Raw genomic sequence first — 19,262 nt, 5'->3', positions numbered from 1 at the left:
TTATATCAGCTTTACATTTTTTAAACTTAATTTTTAGATTCAAAGTTAATACCTAAAGGGCATTCAGAATATTGTTAGCAATATATACTGTTTCCTGAAGCGTTTCTCCTCTCCTTCCTTTTCCACTTTTCCTGTAACCCACCTCTTGCATTAATGAATTTTTTTTCATCCACGGGTATTTTTTTTTCTAAAACAGTGATAGTATGTTCACCATGTGCCTTTGCTTTCTGTATGATACTGGGCAGGGTATTGCTGTTACTTCTGGATGAATCTATGAATGTTTCATGCGTAAGTGTGTTAAGGTGTAAACAAAAGAGTGGGACAGCAGAGCCTGGACATAGTTACTGATTAGAAGAAATATAAACTGCTCCCATCACTTTGGGGCAATGAGACTTGTAAAAAAAAAAAAAAAAAAAAAAAAAAAAAAAAAAAAAGTTCATCAAAGGAAGAAAAAAGATCTTTTTGGAAAACAATACATTTGATGATATAATGCAGCTTAAGGAATGATGAATTCTAAATTCTTATTTTACAATTCTCTATTTAGAACTGCATTTAAACTATGATCAACTGTTAATGTGGTATGTATTGCTGCTGCAGGATCCTAATAATTCACAGTGTATCTGGACATACTTTTGTTTTCTGTCGTTAATGAATGAGAGGATAGTTTTTCATTTCTTCTAGTGTGAATGTGGAATGGATTCGACCATAATTGGAAGTTGAAAAATTTATTTTTTAAGTTATACAACAGTCTTTTTTCCTTTCATTTAATATGTACTCAATCTCTTTCTGTTCTTGAAAAGGTAGCAAACCAGCTAAAGTGGTTTATGTTGATTCACCCCTGCTGAGAAAGGAAATGACAGTAAGAGAGAAGAACCAAATCTTCCATGAAATTCCAATGGACTTCCTAGCAACTAAAACGTCTTATGTTTCAATTTCTGATGTATTGATGGACAAACCAGCTGAGGACAGTCTGTTTCAGTGGGATGTATGTAGCTTCACCTCTTACTAAAAACAAACAAAAAACCAAAAACCTATGTTATAATTCCTAAGTTACTTGTTCTGTGATAATGAAGGAAAATTTAGGTTTCCTGTTGGTAGTTTTTCTGCTGCTGAGTTATGGACCCTATGTTTTAAAATGTCTGTTTAGTTCCTTTAAATGCTTCTATTACATCGGCATCTCGGCTTTAATCTTTACTTCATTAAAATGTATTTTGATCAGTTTATTTAAGTGGGAAAAGTTTTACGAACATTATTTCTCTTTTGAAAGACGTTTCAACTCCTCGGACTTAAGATATTCAGTGTTAAACACAGGAAACTTTTTTTTTTTTTCCAATTACTGTCCTTCTCTCCCAACAGTCAAAATATGGATAGTAGAACATTTTTCATGTTTTCAATTTGACAGTGTCTCATTTGTGATTAACACGTTCTATTTCTTGGTTTGTTTGGTTTTTATTTTTTTTTAATATTATTATTTTTTCCTCCCTGTGTTAAGATGTCTTCTGATACCTACCAGTACAGGAAGATTCCTCTTCCAGATGACACAGGGATGGACTTCGATGATGACGTTACAGAACTGGAAACTTTTGGAGCAACCGTCAAGCTCTCAAGAACGTCTAAAATGGAGAATACTTTTCCTACAGTTAGTAACACAGCTAAAGTTTTATCACATGGCCTAAAAATGGGGAAAAAAAATACATCCACCATAAACAGTGGAGGTGAAGAAGAGAAAAACACCATTTCTGAGCAAGGAGTTTCAGCATGTGTCAGCACGCAGCTTCCATCGTTAGATGGCATTCTATACTTCAGCCCTGAAGAAAATTCATCTTGTACGAGCTTTAATTCAGAGGAGATAGGACTGAACAAAGCACAGCATGTCATGACCAAAGAAGTGTCAGGCAATGAAACAAAATTAAATACTCTATCTAATGCTGTTAGTTACAAGAAGGAGTCTGATTCTGCACAAAAAAATGAGACTTACACTTCTTTATGCAGCAGTGACACGGATGAAGAGCGTTTGATAATTGATACCGAATGTAAAAACACTGATTGTTGCAAAAGGACTGTATCAAACACTGTTTCACATACCTCAGCAGAGACTGCCAGATCACCTTCCCCCACCCAGATTCCATTAGCAAGCATGACTGATTGCTCAGATATCATGGATCAGGGAAAAAATGCCTCCAGAAAGCCTGTAAGAAAGTTGTCCAAAGAATTTGATCCTGTCGGACAGATTTTGAAAATGCAAACTGAACTTCTCAAGTCACCTTCCCAAAAAGCTCATGAGCAGCCAGTAGTGAGCTGTGATAATTGTAATGCTTCACCAGCCCATGTGTCTCAATCTCCAAAACCATTGGTGACCTCTAGCACAGAAACTGTGCCAGCCCCTGCCTCAAATCCCAACGGCTCGTCTAGAAATACCTGGACTTGGCTTTTTCAGGGTGTGCCAAAGAGTAAGTAATGGTGTACATTGTTTAAGGAGGAAAATTTCAAATTTTCAGTAAAATTCAACAGAAAAACATTTTAACTCCTTCATCTGAAGAACATCCTAATAGTACCTGTTACATTTATTTAGAGATGTGACTTAATTTTTTTTTTTTTTAACAATTCCTTCTCTGTGTGAGAATTACTTGTACATATAAGGGAGCATTTTGGGAGTCATTTGTCCACAGAGGTGAATGTGAATGTGAAATATTGTTTTACTTTAGCGAAACAAAAAGTTGTTATACGTGAGGTTTTTAAGCAAGGAAAAGAAATAATTTGGTAGTGAAATGAGTTACTTTTCCTCAGAAATTCAAATATTTGAGTAGTCTGGTCTGCAAAAATAGTTTCTTGTCAATCAAAAATATGAAATTAATTTACATTTTCTGTAGAAGAAAAATTAAGCAAATTATGCAATTAAAACTTGAAAGAAAACTTGAAATTTGGGTGTCTTAGTTCTGAGATTCCCAGTTCAGTTGCTGTTTCTTAGCTCCTAGCAATCTTTTCCAGAAGACTAATGAGGACTCACTACAAGCCACCTCTACAGGTTTACAGGCATTTAGCTGGAAGTTGAACCTGTGCTGCACCCAGACCTCAACCGAGAAGTCTTGAAGGTCCTAGGGATCGTGAACTTTGAGGTTTTTCTCACATGCCTGAGTTGTTTCTGAGCTCTGTACAACTGAAGTTAGAAGCACTTTATTGTGTTAGGTAAATTGACAGGAAACCAGACAGGTTGCATCAGGACAGATACTCTTTTTCTCAAATATTTAATTCCAATGAATCAATGCTTTTGGTGGGAAAATGTTTTGCTGGTATTTTCTGACTAGCTGTGCATTTGATCACCTAGGAATTAATCTTAATTAACTACTTAATCTGTAATGGAAACAGTTAACACAACTAATTCTGTTTTAGTTGAAATTTTGTTATCACAAGTAGTCACTAAAAGACGATGTCTCCTCCCTCAGTTTGAAGGGTTGAGCAGCATGGTACTCTTTCTATTTCTCCTTCTCTTAAAAAGCCAGAGTATGGAATTCAGGTGTTTCATAATAGTAAATATTTTTTTTTTAAATAGAGGTAGTGAAACCAATATTGCTAAGATGCTTGAAGTGTGACTGTGAAAGAACAGAAAGCGTAATTCTACAAATTGAAAGTTCTATAGCAAGCAGATAAGCCTTTATGCATGTCTTCTTTGCAGAAAGCCAGAACTGAGTTAAATATTTTACAACCAGAAAATTATTTCTGGTCATTTGGATGATAATATCTCACACAGTATACATTTATTCAAAGATGCACTAAACTCTAAATTTAATGTTAAATGTATTTATTCGTAGCACTACAGCAAATACCTATTTGTAGTTGTAGTTTTGACACATATTTCCATATATCTGCAGGACAACAAAACAGAGCTGAAAAAATTTTCAATAAATAATCTTAAACAAGTTGGAGTTTATTCTTGTTTATTTTAAATGTTCTGTTAAAATACCTCTAAGGGATGCAGGGATGTTTGTTAACCTACCTCAAAGCTGCACTTGGAGATCTAAGAAGTGTTTCTTTTGATATGCTAGTATTGAAATTGAAGTTGAAGTTGAATTGAAGCAAACTCAGTTTGGAACAGAAGCTTATGCTACCGTCCAAACCTGAGGCTTGAGTTATTTCAGTAACTGACAAATGGATGGCAGCTCTCAGGAGGCATTCATTGTAAATAAAATTTTTGTCTCCTTTGTGCTTGAGTGACTGTGGCTTAAAAACCAGCCTTTGAACTCCATTTGTACAAGAATGGAGTCTCACAGCTCTGTTTGTATAAGAAATATAATGATTAGGATAAAATATGTGGAATATTTAAAAATACACTCTTTAAAATTTATAGCAGACATTTTCCAAATTTCATTTTTTTTTAATACATAAGTGACTTCTTGTGCCTAATGAGATGGTTTTCACTCCAAAATCTTAGGAAACAAAACAGATCCTATTAAAAAAAATTAAAAAATATTAAAAAAAAAAAAAGTCTACTGCAAGAGGAAAAAACTAATTAGCTTCATGTTAAAGAATGTGCAAGCTTGTCATTTCCTGTTTTATGTATTTTCTATAGGAAAGCTGCCAAATGAACTTCAGATGCTTGAAGAAGACCCTTCAGAGTATAAAGCACCTCAGGATGGCAACCTTGTGTACAAGCTATTCAGTTTGAACGATCTGTTGTTACTTGTGCGTTGCAGTGTGCAAAAAGTGAAGTCAGTGCCACGATACCATAAAAAGAAAAAAGCGCAAAAGGTACAGATTCTGCTTTTAGCTTTTTTGTTCGTTTTTTTTAAACGGTTGTGCTCAACTGGCATCTCTGGGATTCCCAGTCCTTCATAGCATCTGTGTTTTCACTCAGACAACTAGTACATTTAATTGTAACTCTACAGTGTGTGTCTTTTAAGTAAATATTTGTTGTAGGAAGAGAGGGAAGAATGACTTGTGGTCTCTTTAAACCTACTTGATTAGAAGATAAGCAAGTGTGATTCTGCATTTCTTACTACAAATGCATTACAGTAATATGCATAGGTAATTATATAAACTAATGTCAGGTTGAACTATTCTTAAAAGTTAATGCAGTAATTAGGGTTTTGGGCCAAGGCTTTGAGAATGTTCATGATCATAAATACCTTCAAGCAGGATTCAGCCTTGCTATTATGCCTAGTTAAGCAGAGAAATAGGAGATAGAATGAACAACAGAGGACACATTTAAAGATAAAAAGAGATCCTATTCATTCTGCTTGAAAAGACTATGATATACATCTTAGCAAATTGTCTTGAGGAATAAAATCCTTTAAATGCAGATGTTATCTGAATATTCCATGAAACATCAGGAGAAGAAAGGCTTATTCTGGAATCCTCAGCCATTTATTTTTTCAAGAGTCCTCTGAATCATTCAATAAATTTGATGTGGTATCTCCCTCCCCAGAATACTAGAGTTATGGTAGGCAGGCATTTTGTGAGGTGTTTGTGCTTTGTTGAAATGGAAATAGATCTTTGTAATTCTAATTACTTGCTAAGGTTCTCTGCTCAGATTCTTATTTTGGAGAAATACCATCTCTTTGCTATTGATCCACTGTTTATAAATGCCTGTGAATAGCTGCTTAGTTTGTTCATCAGAAACTGAGCACTGTTGTTTATTTTTGAAAATTCCTGCTGAAATTCCACTGTGATTTGTCAGTGAGAAGAGGCTTATATTTTCTCTGTTAGTGTTAACATGCAAAGGTTAGCCTCTGATTTCAAATGAGAGTCCAAACGTTAGGTTCTAATTTCAAGCGAGATTCTGACAAGGGGAATAAATGGCAGGATTCCACTGATAATAAGCAAATCAGAAATATAATAATGTATTTTTTCTTAAATTCCTGCAGAGGGCAGTAGAGCACAGAAGTGTGAACTTCAAATTAATTTAGTTGCATGGAAAAATTACTTAGTGGCAAAGCTTTATTATTTGTAAAAACTTGCCTAGGCTTTTTTTTTTGTCCATTTCACCTTCCTCTATGTAGAGTCTCTGTAGTCCGAAGTTTGTACTGTGGGTTTCATAGAATGTGAGCCATCACAGAAAATCTGTGAAATGTCTTTGTTGCTTCAGCTGTAGTGGAAGACTATGATGATTATCAGCTACAAAATATAGTTCAGTTGTGGACATTTTTTGGACAGCAAGTGCTGATTTTTCTTGTACCTCCACTTTTATAGCTTACTCCAATATTCCTGTTGCCAAAACTAGAATACCAAGCCTATTACGGTGTTGAAGCTCTTACAGAAAGTGAAGTATGTCAGTTGTGGACAGAGAGTATGTTGCATTCTGAATGCTTGTTTTATATTGGTAAGTTCATGTGTTGATTTTTGCTTAAGAAACAGGTATGTCTGAATATTCATAGAATAACAGAAGAGAAAAATACTTATCAAATGTATATTCCATATGTCCTTATTTATTTTAACTTTCTAACTTTGGTTTTCACTTTTATCTTAAATAAGCACTTTGTCTAAAATTTCTGTTGGGTGATGAAAGAGGATATTTCAACTTTGGTTTTAGGTGAATAGCATCCAGTAATCTCTGTTTTCAAGAACTGCATTTATTTGCCTTTCAAAGACAAACGTGTCTGTAAGCATGAATTTAGTTCTCTGAAGTTAGTAATCTTCATGACTTAAAGTATCTTTGGTTTTGGGGTTTTTTGTTTGTTGGTTGGTTTTTCTTTGGGGGTTTTTTGTGAGTCATATAGAACATGAATTATTGCAGGAGTGGTAAAAATATTTCTTGATTAAATATGAGCTGTAAATATATCTTATCATTTTGTGAAATAATTTTAAATAAATTTGTTATTACATACCAAAATAGAAGACGAACAGAGGGTCAGATATGTGGCTCAGAGGATTCTGATTCCTTGGCCTTTGAGCTTGCAGTATAAGAAAAGGTCAAACGTTACTTATTTTTCCTTGAAAACAAGCAATAATGTTCGTATTTCTACACTGATGACATGTAGACAGATAAGATACAAGAGAATGAGGAAAAACAAGCAAGACAGGGCTAAACCAAGTTCTGTCATTCAGAAATAAGAGAAATTACATGCTTTGAAAACAATGTACATGTGTCTCATATCTAAGGTACTGGAAATAATTTTCTGGCTTTGCAGAAATGAAATTCTTAACAGGAAGAAGGAAAATACTTAGCATAAGTTTGTTGAAAACTTCTTTCCATAGCTATGATATTCCTCAGGAGTCTGAACACTGGATGATCTTACTTAAACAAACACATTTTCCAGGTTTTCAATTGTCCATCTCTAACTGATCCATGAAATTTAATTTCCTGATATGTGATACGACTTGAAACATCCCTGTCAAAGGGATGGTCTTGATACTCCGTGTCCTGTATCATGTAGCAGATTGAAACAGGAGATAATGTAATAGAATCTATGAATGAGAAATAACATACATTCAGTGAGAATGAAGCAGGAAACTACAAATCTCGTGTAGAAGAGATGACAGCTGTAATTCAGAGCATGGAAAATAAAAACACAATAAAGCAGGGATAAAAAGCATGGAAATGTTAGCAGAAAGCTATCTTACTTGTAAAGGCCATTTATCCAAAGTCACATAAACCAAGCACACTAGGAATGCAGTGTTCTAAGGAAAGTTTCACTAACAAATGTCCTGTAGAAAATGCTGTATTCATGTTTGTACAATGACATTTTAAATGTTAGGAAAGTTTATGTCTATTAGGATATATATGTTCTGTAGAGAAATGAAAACGATGCATATAAAAAAATTATTTTAACAACCCTTTTAGCATATGGAGAGCTCTCTGATACCAATTATCCCATAATTAATAATGTTTTAAAAGTGGTTAGTCAACATGCATTTTAGAATATGTTTGGCACTTGCTACGGAGTGAAGGCGATCCCGTTTGTACAGTGAATGAATGTTCTGCAGTGGGAACTGCCTCGCTTTCCTGTTGTAGAAAAGATTCTCTGTTTTTTATGGTTGTTATGGCAGCAGTTGTGGCCTGTGGTTGCCTAACCTTTCCACTTGTGCACTGAATTACACTTTTGCTGTTGGTGGCTCACGTCAGAATACTGTCTTAGAAATGCTGAGTTCTCTCTTTCCTAATTTTTACATACAAACTTTGCATCCTATCATAGAATTATAAGGTTTATGTGAAATTTAGTATATTTGAGGTGATAGTTTCGCTGATTACAGCTATCTTTGTCTGCTGTCCATAGTTAATGGAAATTATATTTCTAATTTTAAATTTTAAAAGCAATATTTGCTGTATTTTTTCCCTTCTCTAAAAAAATACCCTCACAAAGATAATTATGTACACAGTTCTCCATTTCTAATTATATCTTAACGTACAGTCCTGAAGCATTTCTTCTCTTCTTTTTTTTTTTTTTTTAAACAAGCAGAACAGTATATTGAATTGCACTGAAATTTAACCCTCTGTAGGAAATTTTATCAACATCTTTATTAACGTTTCCAGAGTCACAAGCAGTGTGAGGAAATAGTGAAACTGTAGAGAGAGGGCTAATCTGCTTACAAAGTACACAAACTGAAAGAATGCAAGTCTATCTAATCTCCCATCAGTTACAGCATGGCTTGTGTGCAGAAGTTTGCAGACAGCTCATCCAGCCAACACCCCTTTTTATAGAGGCTCTCAGGAGTGTAGGAGAAAGCAGGCTGCATGCTGCAGGAGTTGTTCTGGCATAAACAGCCCTCCCCTTCTGATACAGAGGTTCCTCAGTGTCTCCTTCGTAGATAACCTGCTCGCCGTGAGACAGGCACGGAGCCCTAGGCTGGCAGGCTTCAGCGGCCTGGCCTCCAACATGCTGTCTCTGTTCGCATGCTTGGGAGAAAAAGTCGTTGGCATTGAGAAACACTGGTTATTCCAGTGGTGTTTGTTTTGTCAGCTCTTGGATGTGCTTCTTCCAGCAGCAAACCCTGGGGTCCACAGGGGTTCTCTTTTTGCGTGCTCCTAGGAAGCACAGGATTACTGTATGGGTTGTCACTGTCCTGCACAGTAAATTAGTACTCCCAGTGTGTGGGGCAGGCGCCCTCCCACCACTTTAAAAAAAAAAAAAAAAAAAATATATATATATATATAGTAGTAGTCTGCTACAAATACGGAGTTGGACTGTTAGCATGTCACCAACTTTTGATACTGACAGAATATGTGATTTCAGGTAGGCAAATTGGGTACTGCAGATTTTTGGTACCGCCATGTACTTTCTAATAGAGGTAGGTATAAAGACATACGTGGAAGTAAATGATCCATTTTATGAAAGAGCATCTACTGCAGCTTTTAATAGGAAACTGTTATCGTATTCTACTTAGGGATTCTTTTTGCTCTCATTGAGAAATATTGGAACGTAGCTGTGAAATTCTGCCTTTCATTTTGTATTTTTGGGGAGCTGTGAAAAATACAATGTTGCAAATGTCCTGATTTAGTTAGATGGCTCTTTGCGACAGAAAGCTTTGTCCTGAAACTTCAGGGACAATTCTCTAAGAGTGACAATATCCCTGTATTATAGACAACTTAAAATGGGGTGAATGTCTCGTTCTTTTTCATTAATCTGATACCTGAAAGTAAGAAGACTACTCCTATCATGTATTTGGTGTAAGCAGAAAGACAGACTTGACTTCTCAGATCGTGCTATAATTTGAATTATTTTAAGTGAAATATCATGTCTTACAACAAAGGAATTTTTAAATCAACCATAGTAGAGCCATAGACTTATTGCTCTTTTTAAACTTACCCCACAGTATGAGTGTGGAAGTATGGAACTACTGTTTGAAAACTGTGATTACTAACACAGTACCTACAACTTGCATTCTTGTTCAGATAGTCCTGAGACTGTATAGATCTTAAGTGAGGCCTCTGAAGTTGAAGTTTTGAGCATGAGCAGACCTCAGTATTAAATTGCTTAGGACTTCCTGGGTCTTGAAAAAACTTAATTCACTGTCTCAACAATCTTTTGTATTGCCAAATAAGTATGGATGGAAAGTTCTTTGGACCTTGGTCTGTGCGCCGTGATTGTCCAGCATTGCTTTTAAGTGTTGTATCGCTCTGTGTGGCTGAGGGAGGAATCTCATAGCTCAGCGCAGTGACTCAGCAGTGCTGCCACCTCAGGAGGTGAGAAAGAAAACAGAAGTGTAACTATGGCCTCCTGAAGAAATTGCAAGGTGTGATATTAAGTTGAATTTTTTATTTTGTATGTTGTCAAAGAAGGTAGTGATTGTTTGCACAAAAGCAGGGATATCATCAAACAAACTTGAGTGCTGTCCTCCTCTTGCTAGTAGAGCACCTTGCTTCGTTGTTGATTTAAGTCCTCTTGCTACTCAGATAGGAAATCCTGCATCTGCAAAGGGAGTAATCTCTGTGACGTGTTTCTAAAATAAGATACTTGTACTTGATCAAAGCAGTAAATAAAGTTGTGATAAGCTGTGCTGATTAATAGGAACATTTTACCCCGACCATTATTCACTTATTTGCATTAAGTGCCTAAACAAAACTTACTACAAAAAGAATAGTTTACCTTCACTTGAATAGGATAATATTGGCCTTTAAATAAAGATTATTTGAAAAATGGGTTGGAAAGAAGTACTTACTGTATGGCTAACTTACTGAATGTCAAGTGTTTTCAATCAGTCACTTCTCAAATATAAGATACAGTAATATAAATTAGATATGAGTAGTTCATAGATATTTTTTTCTCAGCTATGCTGTCGATGAGTTTAGAAATGGAGAAGTTTCTGATTTGAGGAGAGGCTGATAAGGAATGGAGAAAAAAAAAAAAAATCTGTGTTTATAACGACTTCGAGTTTCTTTTCCTCTAGTCAGCAATGCAGAATATTAAATCTAGCTGCTTAGTCTTGCACAAAATACTGATATCAAGAAAAGTAACGAATGTACAGTGTTTAAAAGAAATTAGTTGTCCTGGTGCATTTTTTAAAAATTTGTTAAAAATGAGCATTCTTAGTTGGTGGTCTTGCATATCACATAACAAATTGCTAGTAATGTTTAGCTTGGAATGTGAAACGCTTTGGTTTAGCAGTTTTAACTGTACAACTGAAGCATTTACGCTTCCTGTGAGAGCAGATTTGTAGTAAGGCAGTAAATTCCACTGAGTAGGTCGTATTTTATTATGCTGCCTTCTCCTCATCCTCCTTGTGGGAGCTGGAATAGAACAGATATCTATGAAAACCTCAACATGAGAGAGAACCTGAAGGTAAGGCACGGTCACCACATCAGTGTACAAGCTATGCTAATGATCTTTATTGCTTATCAAGTGAAAACGTGGCTAAACTGTTCTTGTCAGCCTTTACTTTAAAAAGGTGATGAGGAGAGCTTTGAATTGTTGCTCCTAGCTATGTCAAGGACAAATAGTCTTTTAACAATTTGCCATGAACAAGGCCTGAACTGTAAATTGTAATTTTTCAGGAGAGGAAAAAAAAAAAAAATCAAGAGACGAAGGTACAGAATCCCCAGAAAATCAAATAACACAATTGTTCGTATAATGTATCAGCATAGAAAAACAAGTATATTAAATTTCTTGTAAAAGATAAACTTTCATGATCTGTCCAGTGAGGAAGCATAGTGATAAGGATCAAAAGAACTTGAGAAGATACAAACTAACTGATGAGATTAAGGCCATGGCAAAATGAGGTTGGATATCCCAGACATCACCCAAGATGTAAGATTTGCTGGAATTATGGGCATCTCCCTGATTTAGAAAGACAGCCCAAATACAGATGTCTGTACTTAAAGCAGGTATATGTTTTACTTTCTGTTATTGTACAACATTGATAAATACTTCTCACTGTTCTATGCTGTGAAAGAACAAAATTTTTTATTCCTTTTAAAATGCATTAGGTCTGCAAATTATGCTTTTGCATTTGTTCTCTTTTATTTTTAGTGTATTAATTGGTTTAATATTTTTCAGGACGTATTGATGCTTTTACATCAAAGCTTATTATGCTAGAAAAGATTTCTCCAGAAATTTTAAGAGAAAAACTTGGATTGATTAAGTGAGTATTTTTAGTAGGCTTTTTAGCAATGAATTGGAAACCCTAACAAGCGTTGCAAGTTACTACTTTTGTAAATTTTTTTTCTTCTTCACAGGCCTGCAAATTCATTAAATATACTTCATCACATTTTGAAGAAAGTGTCTGAGTAAGTGCTCCATTCTTGTTCATTGTATTTATTTGCAATGTTACCCAGGTCATCCTATTTCTTCTGTAGAATGCTTGTCTATGCTTTGATTTTTATTTCTTCAGATACAGGAAATATTTTACAGATTCTTTTAGGTGTAGCATAGCATAATGCAGTACTGTGTAAAAATGTGTTTAGGATTACAGGTTCTGTATAAGTGATGCAAAAGAATAAGAACTTGATTTTTATAAACCACTTACTTGAGAGAGGAGATTGGACACTTCTGAGCTGATTTAACAGTTCACAAGAGACAGTTGTAATATTATGTATGTAGGCTGACATTTAAAATTTGGACTTCTGTTTTTTGTTAGTCTTTTTGCTTAATCTGTAGAAATAATACTGTTTGTGTTCCCTTCTGCTTAGCTTGACTTAAAACAGCATATGTCTTTGTACAACATTGCAACCTTTCTCTTGCTCCTTCCTTTTCTTTATTTAGCTACTTCAAGGCTTTCGGTCTGCAAGTGTCTTTTAATTTTTTTTTTTTGTGGAGCAGGTTTCTTGCACTGTGTGTGAAGCCTCTTAATTCGAATTACAGAAGAGCTTTCCCGCACTTGATAATTTCTGTAGCTTTGTGATTTGCAACTAAGATTTTTGATATGGGCAGTTGGTTGACATTTATCTTCCTGAAAACCTGTTTAATCCGGCATGTATTTAAAGCATGTCTGTTCTTGTGTCTGTGTCCATATATGCATTATACTTTGTAAGGCGCTGGTTAAAGAATTATAGTCTGCTAAATATGGATGTTTTTCAGTGTATGTTTTGTTGAATATGACGACAATCTTTACATTGATGATAAATTAGTTCATTATGAATACATTATAAACACATGAATTAGTATGTATTTATCAATACAGTTTAATTTGTGGGATTTGTCTATAGTCTTTTTATTAAACAGGGACTGATAAGTAAATATCTAAAGATGTTTTGCTTTTGCATTAAGAACTTAGCTATCCTGATCAAATGAAACAAAAGAAAAACATTTAAATAATATTTTTCGTTTTGAACTTTATCTTTTTAGTTTGCAGGAGGGCTCTTATTTATTGACTCATGCTGCAGGAGATTCATCCGTTGGAATCTACAAGAGTTCTCTTGACAAGACGACAAGAGCATCATATAACTTACATAAAGCTCATTGTGATCTGCCTACTGTACCTGCCACCCTTTCGGTCCCCTGGGTGCCACTAGATCCCAGCCTCCCTTTGCCCTATCACATGAATCATGGAAGAGTTCCATGCACCTTTCCACCTGCACCCCAGGAAGCCACGTGGAAACAGAAGGTCAGTATCACACTTGATGGAAAAGCAGATTAGCAGTTTCGAAATAATCTATTTCAGTCCTTTGGATATATAGCTGATATATTTATCTGTCATCTTTGGGGGTCAGAGAGACCCTTTAGAGTTCTGGATCCGCTACCAAGAATAGGAATGCCTTTTTCCTGAAAAATATTTCAGGTGAGATTTATCTCACCTAGCTTTAAACATTACAGTATGGAAAAACAACGTTTAAGCTCGTTGTGCTGTTAACAGAGGGAAATGGAATATTTTGCAAGATGCATCTCCACACCAGGGTGGGCCTCTTAAGTAGATTGTAGGACTCATGCTGTAGAGCTGTCATTTTCTCTCTGATGACTGCAGATCTAAAGCACAACTGTGGACAGGTAAAATCAGGTAAGGTGAATTCTACTGTCATGGTCTATTCCATTGAGCTTTTATTGTAGTTCTCTGTGATACATTAAATGGTGGGGTTTTTTTTAAATACACTCCCCCCCCCCCCCCCCCATTTGATGGCAAAATTCTTTCAAAATGAAGTTTTGCATCTTTAATATGAGCTAATAATACTTTTGGATGGCAAAAAGAATGTAGCATTTGGCTTAATTAAAATCTTTCAAATTTATAGGCTTGCAGTACAGCTGAAACAGATACAATATTTGCATTTATAAGGATTTTCTAATTTTGCCTCTGTGATGGTGCTTTTTGTTGATATACTTTTTCTTCAAACAATTTCAGGAAGGACATTTTAACCTGGTTTCCTTTTTTTTCAATCCCACTTCCATCTCCATTTGTCCCTCTGTCTTTCCCCCCGATCTCAAAATTTTGAACTTGTTGGGCTATTTCAGCAGAAACTGGCATGTCTTGGAGGCCTAAGATATTGAATTCTAACCAGCTTAGTGAAAATAAGTAGTCAGGTAGAGTAGAGGGATCCAGAGTAGAGGGATCCAGATTAGTGCTTCCTCTGTGGGGACGGTAATGAGCATTCAACTGTAATATTCGATACCTGAAATGTCATGCAGACAAGAGAGGTTGTAAGCAAATCAGCCACACAAAAAAAATATTGTCAGAGCTTTTACATTTCTAGGTGTGGGATAATCGTATGGCTAGACAGAACGCCAAATGTCGTGGTTTAACCTCAGTTGGCAACTGAGCATCACACAGCTGCTTGCTCACGCCCCACCCCCCCGGTGGGATGGGGGAGAGAACTGGAGGAGTGGAAATGAGAAAAACTCATGGGTTGAGATAAAGACAGTTTAATAATTGAAATAGAATAAAATCCTAATAATAATAATAAGAAGAAGAATATACAAAGCAAGTGATGCACAGTGCAGTTGCTCACCACCCGCCGACCAATGCCCAGCCAGTCCCCGAGCAGCGGCCCCCCCCGGCCAGCTTTCCCCAGTTTATGCACTGAGCACGATGTCCCGTGGGATGGAATGTCCCTGTGGCCAGTTGGGGTCAGCTGTCCTGGCTGTGCCCCCTCCCAGCTTCTTGTGCACCTCCAGCCTTCTCAGTCAGTAGAGCATGGGAAGCTGAAAAGTCCTTGACTGGTGTAAGCACCACTTAGCAACAACTAAAACATCGGTGTGTTATCAGCATTATTCTCATACTAAATCCAAAACACAGCACTGTACCAGCTACTAGGAAGGAAATTATCCCAGCCGAAACCAGGACACCAAATGACGTTACTCTTTACTGAAAGTTTAAGTACTTTCCTCAGTCCCCTCATGCCACTCTTTGAAATCTTTCATGTCTTAATTTATTGATTCCTGATTTCAGCAGCTAGGGTGGAGCATCTTACATCTGTTCTTGGTTGTTTGTAATTTTAAATGAAGCTCATGTAGGGATAACAATGATTCTCTGCAGCAAAAATAAGGTTTCCTTTTGGCCCCCTATGTTAGCTCAGTCAGACAAATTGCCATTGATTTTGCCATTGTCTCTGGTTGCTCTGAACTCCTTCACCTTTGAGGAAACTTTCATTGCAATTCAGGTGGCTTCCCTGACATACAGAAACTTAAATTCTCATGGGTGTGCTGTTCCCTATACAGTGAAACATTCATAACAATATATATGCAATACCGTTTCTAAAATAAGAGTAATATGTTGTTTTGTGTAGAGACATATATACTTTGTCTAGAGGCATGGGAGTAACTTAACTTAGGAAAACACAATTTCTGTGTCTCAGACATAAATATAAAATCGTGTGTGGATGGCTTACTCGTTTTCACTGAAAATGAACAACCTCACACAGCATTTATATTCTGCATTTCTTCAGAGTGCAGTTAAATCTAAAGAAATAAAATGTTTAAATGTGATCTTCCTTCCAGACATCATTAGGATAAGTAAAAATTAATATAGTCTAAAAGTCACTAACATCTGGTTTTTGTTGCTGTTGTTTTTAAAACAGAACAGAATTTATTACGAGAAGAATAACTAATTGTCTGTATCTAAAGCAACTTTTGATAGAAATTTTGTGGAAATTTTTTAGGAATCCAGTCTGCTTTGTAATTTATGCTGGTGAATAAGTGATGCATATCATGCTTTGGAAATTTCCCACAGATCCCACTCTCACCCCTAATGTTTTGAACAGGTAGTATGACACTTTTAAAAAGTAAGAAAAGTTTCAAGCGTTATTTATCTTCAGCATAGATTTACTCATGTGTGTAAAAGCCACATGCTAACTATGCCTAGCTTAGCGGACTGGGGGATGCTTTTTAGGCCCAGTTATATGTTTTAGCCACATCCTGACTTCATATGAGGGCAAAATAGAGTTGTGCATAAGTTCCTAATTACGTTATGCACTTTGGGTTCTGCCAGAAGGAAATCCAGGCATGTGGGCAAGAAAGAAGCAGGATTGGTCAGATCCCACTGGTGACAGGAAGACTAGCTGTGCCTGTCGCCCAGTCCAGATGTGGCCTCTGAGTCTGGCTGGAATGACAAGAAGTAGAAGGCAGTTCTCTGAGGGTAGTTTTATATGTTTGTACTTAATACAGATTTAAGATTAATAATTCTAGTTCTTTTTTTTTTTTTTTTTTTTTTGTTCTCTCCCCATATGTGTCTAGATGACTGGGGCAAAAGGACAATCGGACACACCCTATGAGGGAAAGCCAGTAGCTATGGAAACAAAAGGCAATCCAGCTAAGCCTGTTAGAAATGAAGGTGTGGCTACAAAGAAGCTGAGGAAGAATTACTGCAAACAAAGAATGATGAAGAAAAAGTGGAAAATGAAGTACAACAAAATGCAGCTGAAGTAGGAATAGCTGAACCATGCTGTGATAAGTATGGCCTGGAGAAGGACAAGACAAAACAAAAAAATCTGAGGCTTTCTTGCAGCTTCAAAGGAGCCAGAACAAGCTGGCAGGGGAAATGCCTCCACAGCTGAAACATTCTATAAACCTTTAACCCTTTCTTACCTCAGTGGACACATTTCAAGTGAAAATCTCAAATTCAGGCAGAGGAAAAAAAGGCAAGTCTCTGCAGCTGAGGGTAGAGGACAACAGTATCTTCTGTTGGTCTCATGACTTTCGCAGAAAAACTACAACTTGAAGAATGAAGCAGTGGTCGACAGCAATATCTGATATCACATAACAACAAGAAAAATAACTTTTTAGCTTTCTTAGTTCTTCCAGAATCACTACGGATTTTTATTCTGACATATTTTAAAATTATATTTTACTTTGTGTAATGTGCATAAGGGGAACGATTTGGATTTAATTACTTAATCCCTTTAATACACAGCGTCTACCAGTTTTTAAATTACTTGTAAAAATACATTTTCTTTTTAGAGAAATAAAAATACATTAACAAATGAGGTTTGGGGAACAAAAACTGTGTTTATTTGAATAGTATGTGCCATAAATTTGCACTAGGAAACTTAAGAGTACAGCTAAACAGTTAAAATACATATTTTTATGCTTCCCCGAAACAATTTCCAAAAATTGTTTGGATTCTGGCGTGTCTTCAAAAATGGATATTGCAGTTATTTACTATATTACTTAATGGCTACAGCCTAAATCTCATATCGGATTGCACATTGATATGCAGTAGTGCTTACCTGAGATATTAAGGTTTGCGTTGAGGAACAAGTGATAGGATCAAGGCCTTAGTCATCGTTCCAAAAACCCAACCAGTCTATGCTGTACATCAGCAGTTTGCTTGAAATTTAGAGCCAAACCGATAGAGGGAAGTTAGGAAAAGAGAATACTTGCTGTCTATGAAAAGTCCAAGCAATGTGGTGATGTGTGGTTTCCTGGTGAATATGAGTTGCATGGAAAAATTAAAGTTGTTTTGAATGTTAGTATATAAACACATTGTATTCTGTGGTGTGTTTGTAAGTAACATGATTGCTTGTGAGGGAAGATTTCTCTGCATTACAGCTATTTTATGGTACATACTTTCAGTGTTTCATCAAACAGAATTTCAACAGAAACAATCCTTGAAATTGAGGCTCGAAAATTACATTCTCTATCATTGCTTTTGTTTCATGTTTTCTGGATTTCTGCTTATATCTTCCTTTATTAAGAGTATTGTTTTTAGAAGAGCTCATGAATTCTTGAAAGCTTCAAGAATGAGTCCAATAAATTCTTTCCCATTTTTGCCTTTTAAACAATACAAACAACTATTTCAAAATGTCTGAGCCAATTTTTGTTTGGATGATGTTCTGGAGAGCTGTTTGTATGCATGTTTAAACAAGCTAACACAAAAAACAAAGGCCTTAAAGATGTTCTTCCAAGTCTTTTATTTGGACTAAGGAAGTTACCAAGTACACACATCTGATCAAGCATTCTTCTGCTCACCAGGGCTTGACATGACACATTTTAATGTTGTGAAAGTAAAAATCAAGTATTTATGTTGTTTACTGGGGTATACCTGTTACAAAATCCTGAAGGCAGGGTTTTTTTAAAGCAGGCTTAAACAATGAATTATTATTAAAAACCATTCTTTGTGAAATACAAAGCATTTTCTGATTATTTTTTCCCCACTTAGATATATTTACAGTATTATTTGGTTTATTCTTTTTTTTGATGACTGCTTCTTTTAGCTGCAGTGATATGCTAATGACAGGCGGAACTGGGGTAGAGCTGTTTACGAATTACAAGAATTACAAGTAGTTCTGATACGAAATCCTAAATGCACTTAGTGACATCTCGTAATAGGAATATTTTAGCTGTGAGTCATTTTTGCCAGATAACTAACTCTATGTGGGGATTCAAAGCAGTTTTCAGTTTGTATATATAAAACCTTTTGCCAGATTTTTATGGAATTTAGTTTCTCCGTGCAGTTTCATACGTTAGAACTGTATGGTCTATTTGCCCATGTATCTATATGCCTAAAAGACTTGCGTCTTTCTCTTACTAGTGTAGTATAGTAGTATACTATTATACTACTAATGATAGTATACTAATTGTAGTTTCTTATCTGTTTAGAATAGGCAGGGAATCTAGAGTTTGTATACAACACATGAGATGGCTTTTTAATTCACTGTTATGTTTTATTTGATTGTTCTCTTTTGGATTAAGTGGGACTGAAGTAATTCGCTCTAAGATAAGTTAGTTGTTTGAAAGTTGTTTGGCTTAGACAGGTGGACTCTGCGCTGGGTAAAAAACTGGCTGGACAGCCGGGCCCAGAGAGTTGTGGTGAATGGAGTTACATCCAGTTGGCGGCCGGTCACGAGCGGTGTTCCCCAGGGCTCAGTTTTGGGGCCGGTCTTGTTCAATATCTTTATCGATGATCCGGATGAGGGGATCGAGTGCACCCTCAGTCAGTTTGCAGATGACACCAAGTTGGGCGGGAGT

The 19,262-nt window shown here is 36.0% G+C and overlaps 1 protein-coding gene across 3 annotated transcripts in view; it reads left to right on the top strand.

Annotated features, from left to right (window-relative positions):
• The window catches only part of ICE2 (interactor of little elongation complex ELL subunit 2), a 29,049-nt gene extending 10,633 nt beyond the window's left edge, over positions 1 to 18,416 (top strand). For all 3 annotated transcript variants that reach the window (XM_076348369.1, XM_076348371.1, XM_076348370.1), the window contains 8 exons: positions 801 to 985; positions 1,493 to 2,450; positions 4,568 to 4,746; positions 6,187 to 6,316; positions 11,928 to 12,012; positions 12,107 to 12,157; positions 13,215 to 13,473; positions 16,530 to 18,416. In XM_076348369.1, coding sequence (XP_076204484.1) covers positions 801 to 985; positions 1,493 to 2,450; positions 4,568 to 4,746; positions 6,187 to 6,316; positions 11,928 to 12,012; positions 12,107 to 12,157; positions 13,215 to 13,473; positions 16,530 to 16,721 — 2,039 coding nt within the window. In that variant the 3' untranslated portion in view covers positions 16,722 to 18,416. The remainder of the gene's footprint in view (positions 1 to 800; positions 986 to 1,492; positions 2,451 to 4,567; positions 4,747 to 6,186; positions 6,317 to 11,927; positions 12,013 to 12,106; positions 12,158 to 13,214; positions 13,474 to 16,529) is intronic.
• Positions 18,417 to 19,262: the final 846 nt, after the last annotated feature.

Source organism: Aptenodytes patagonicus, chromosome 10 (genome assembly GCF_965638725.1).
Source record: "Aptenodytes patagonicus chromosome 10, bAptPat1.pri.cur, whole genome shotgun sequence".
In the NCBI taxonomy this organism is placed as follows: Eukaryota; Metazoa; Chordata; class Aves; order Sphenisciformes; family Spheniscidae; genus Aptenodytes; species Aptenodytes patagonicus.
The sequence above is the reverse complement of the archived record's forward strand: the minus strand, read 5'-3'. Positions and strand labels throughout refer to the sequence as shown.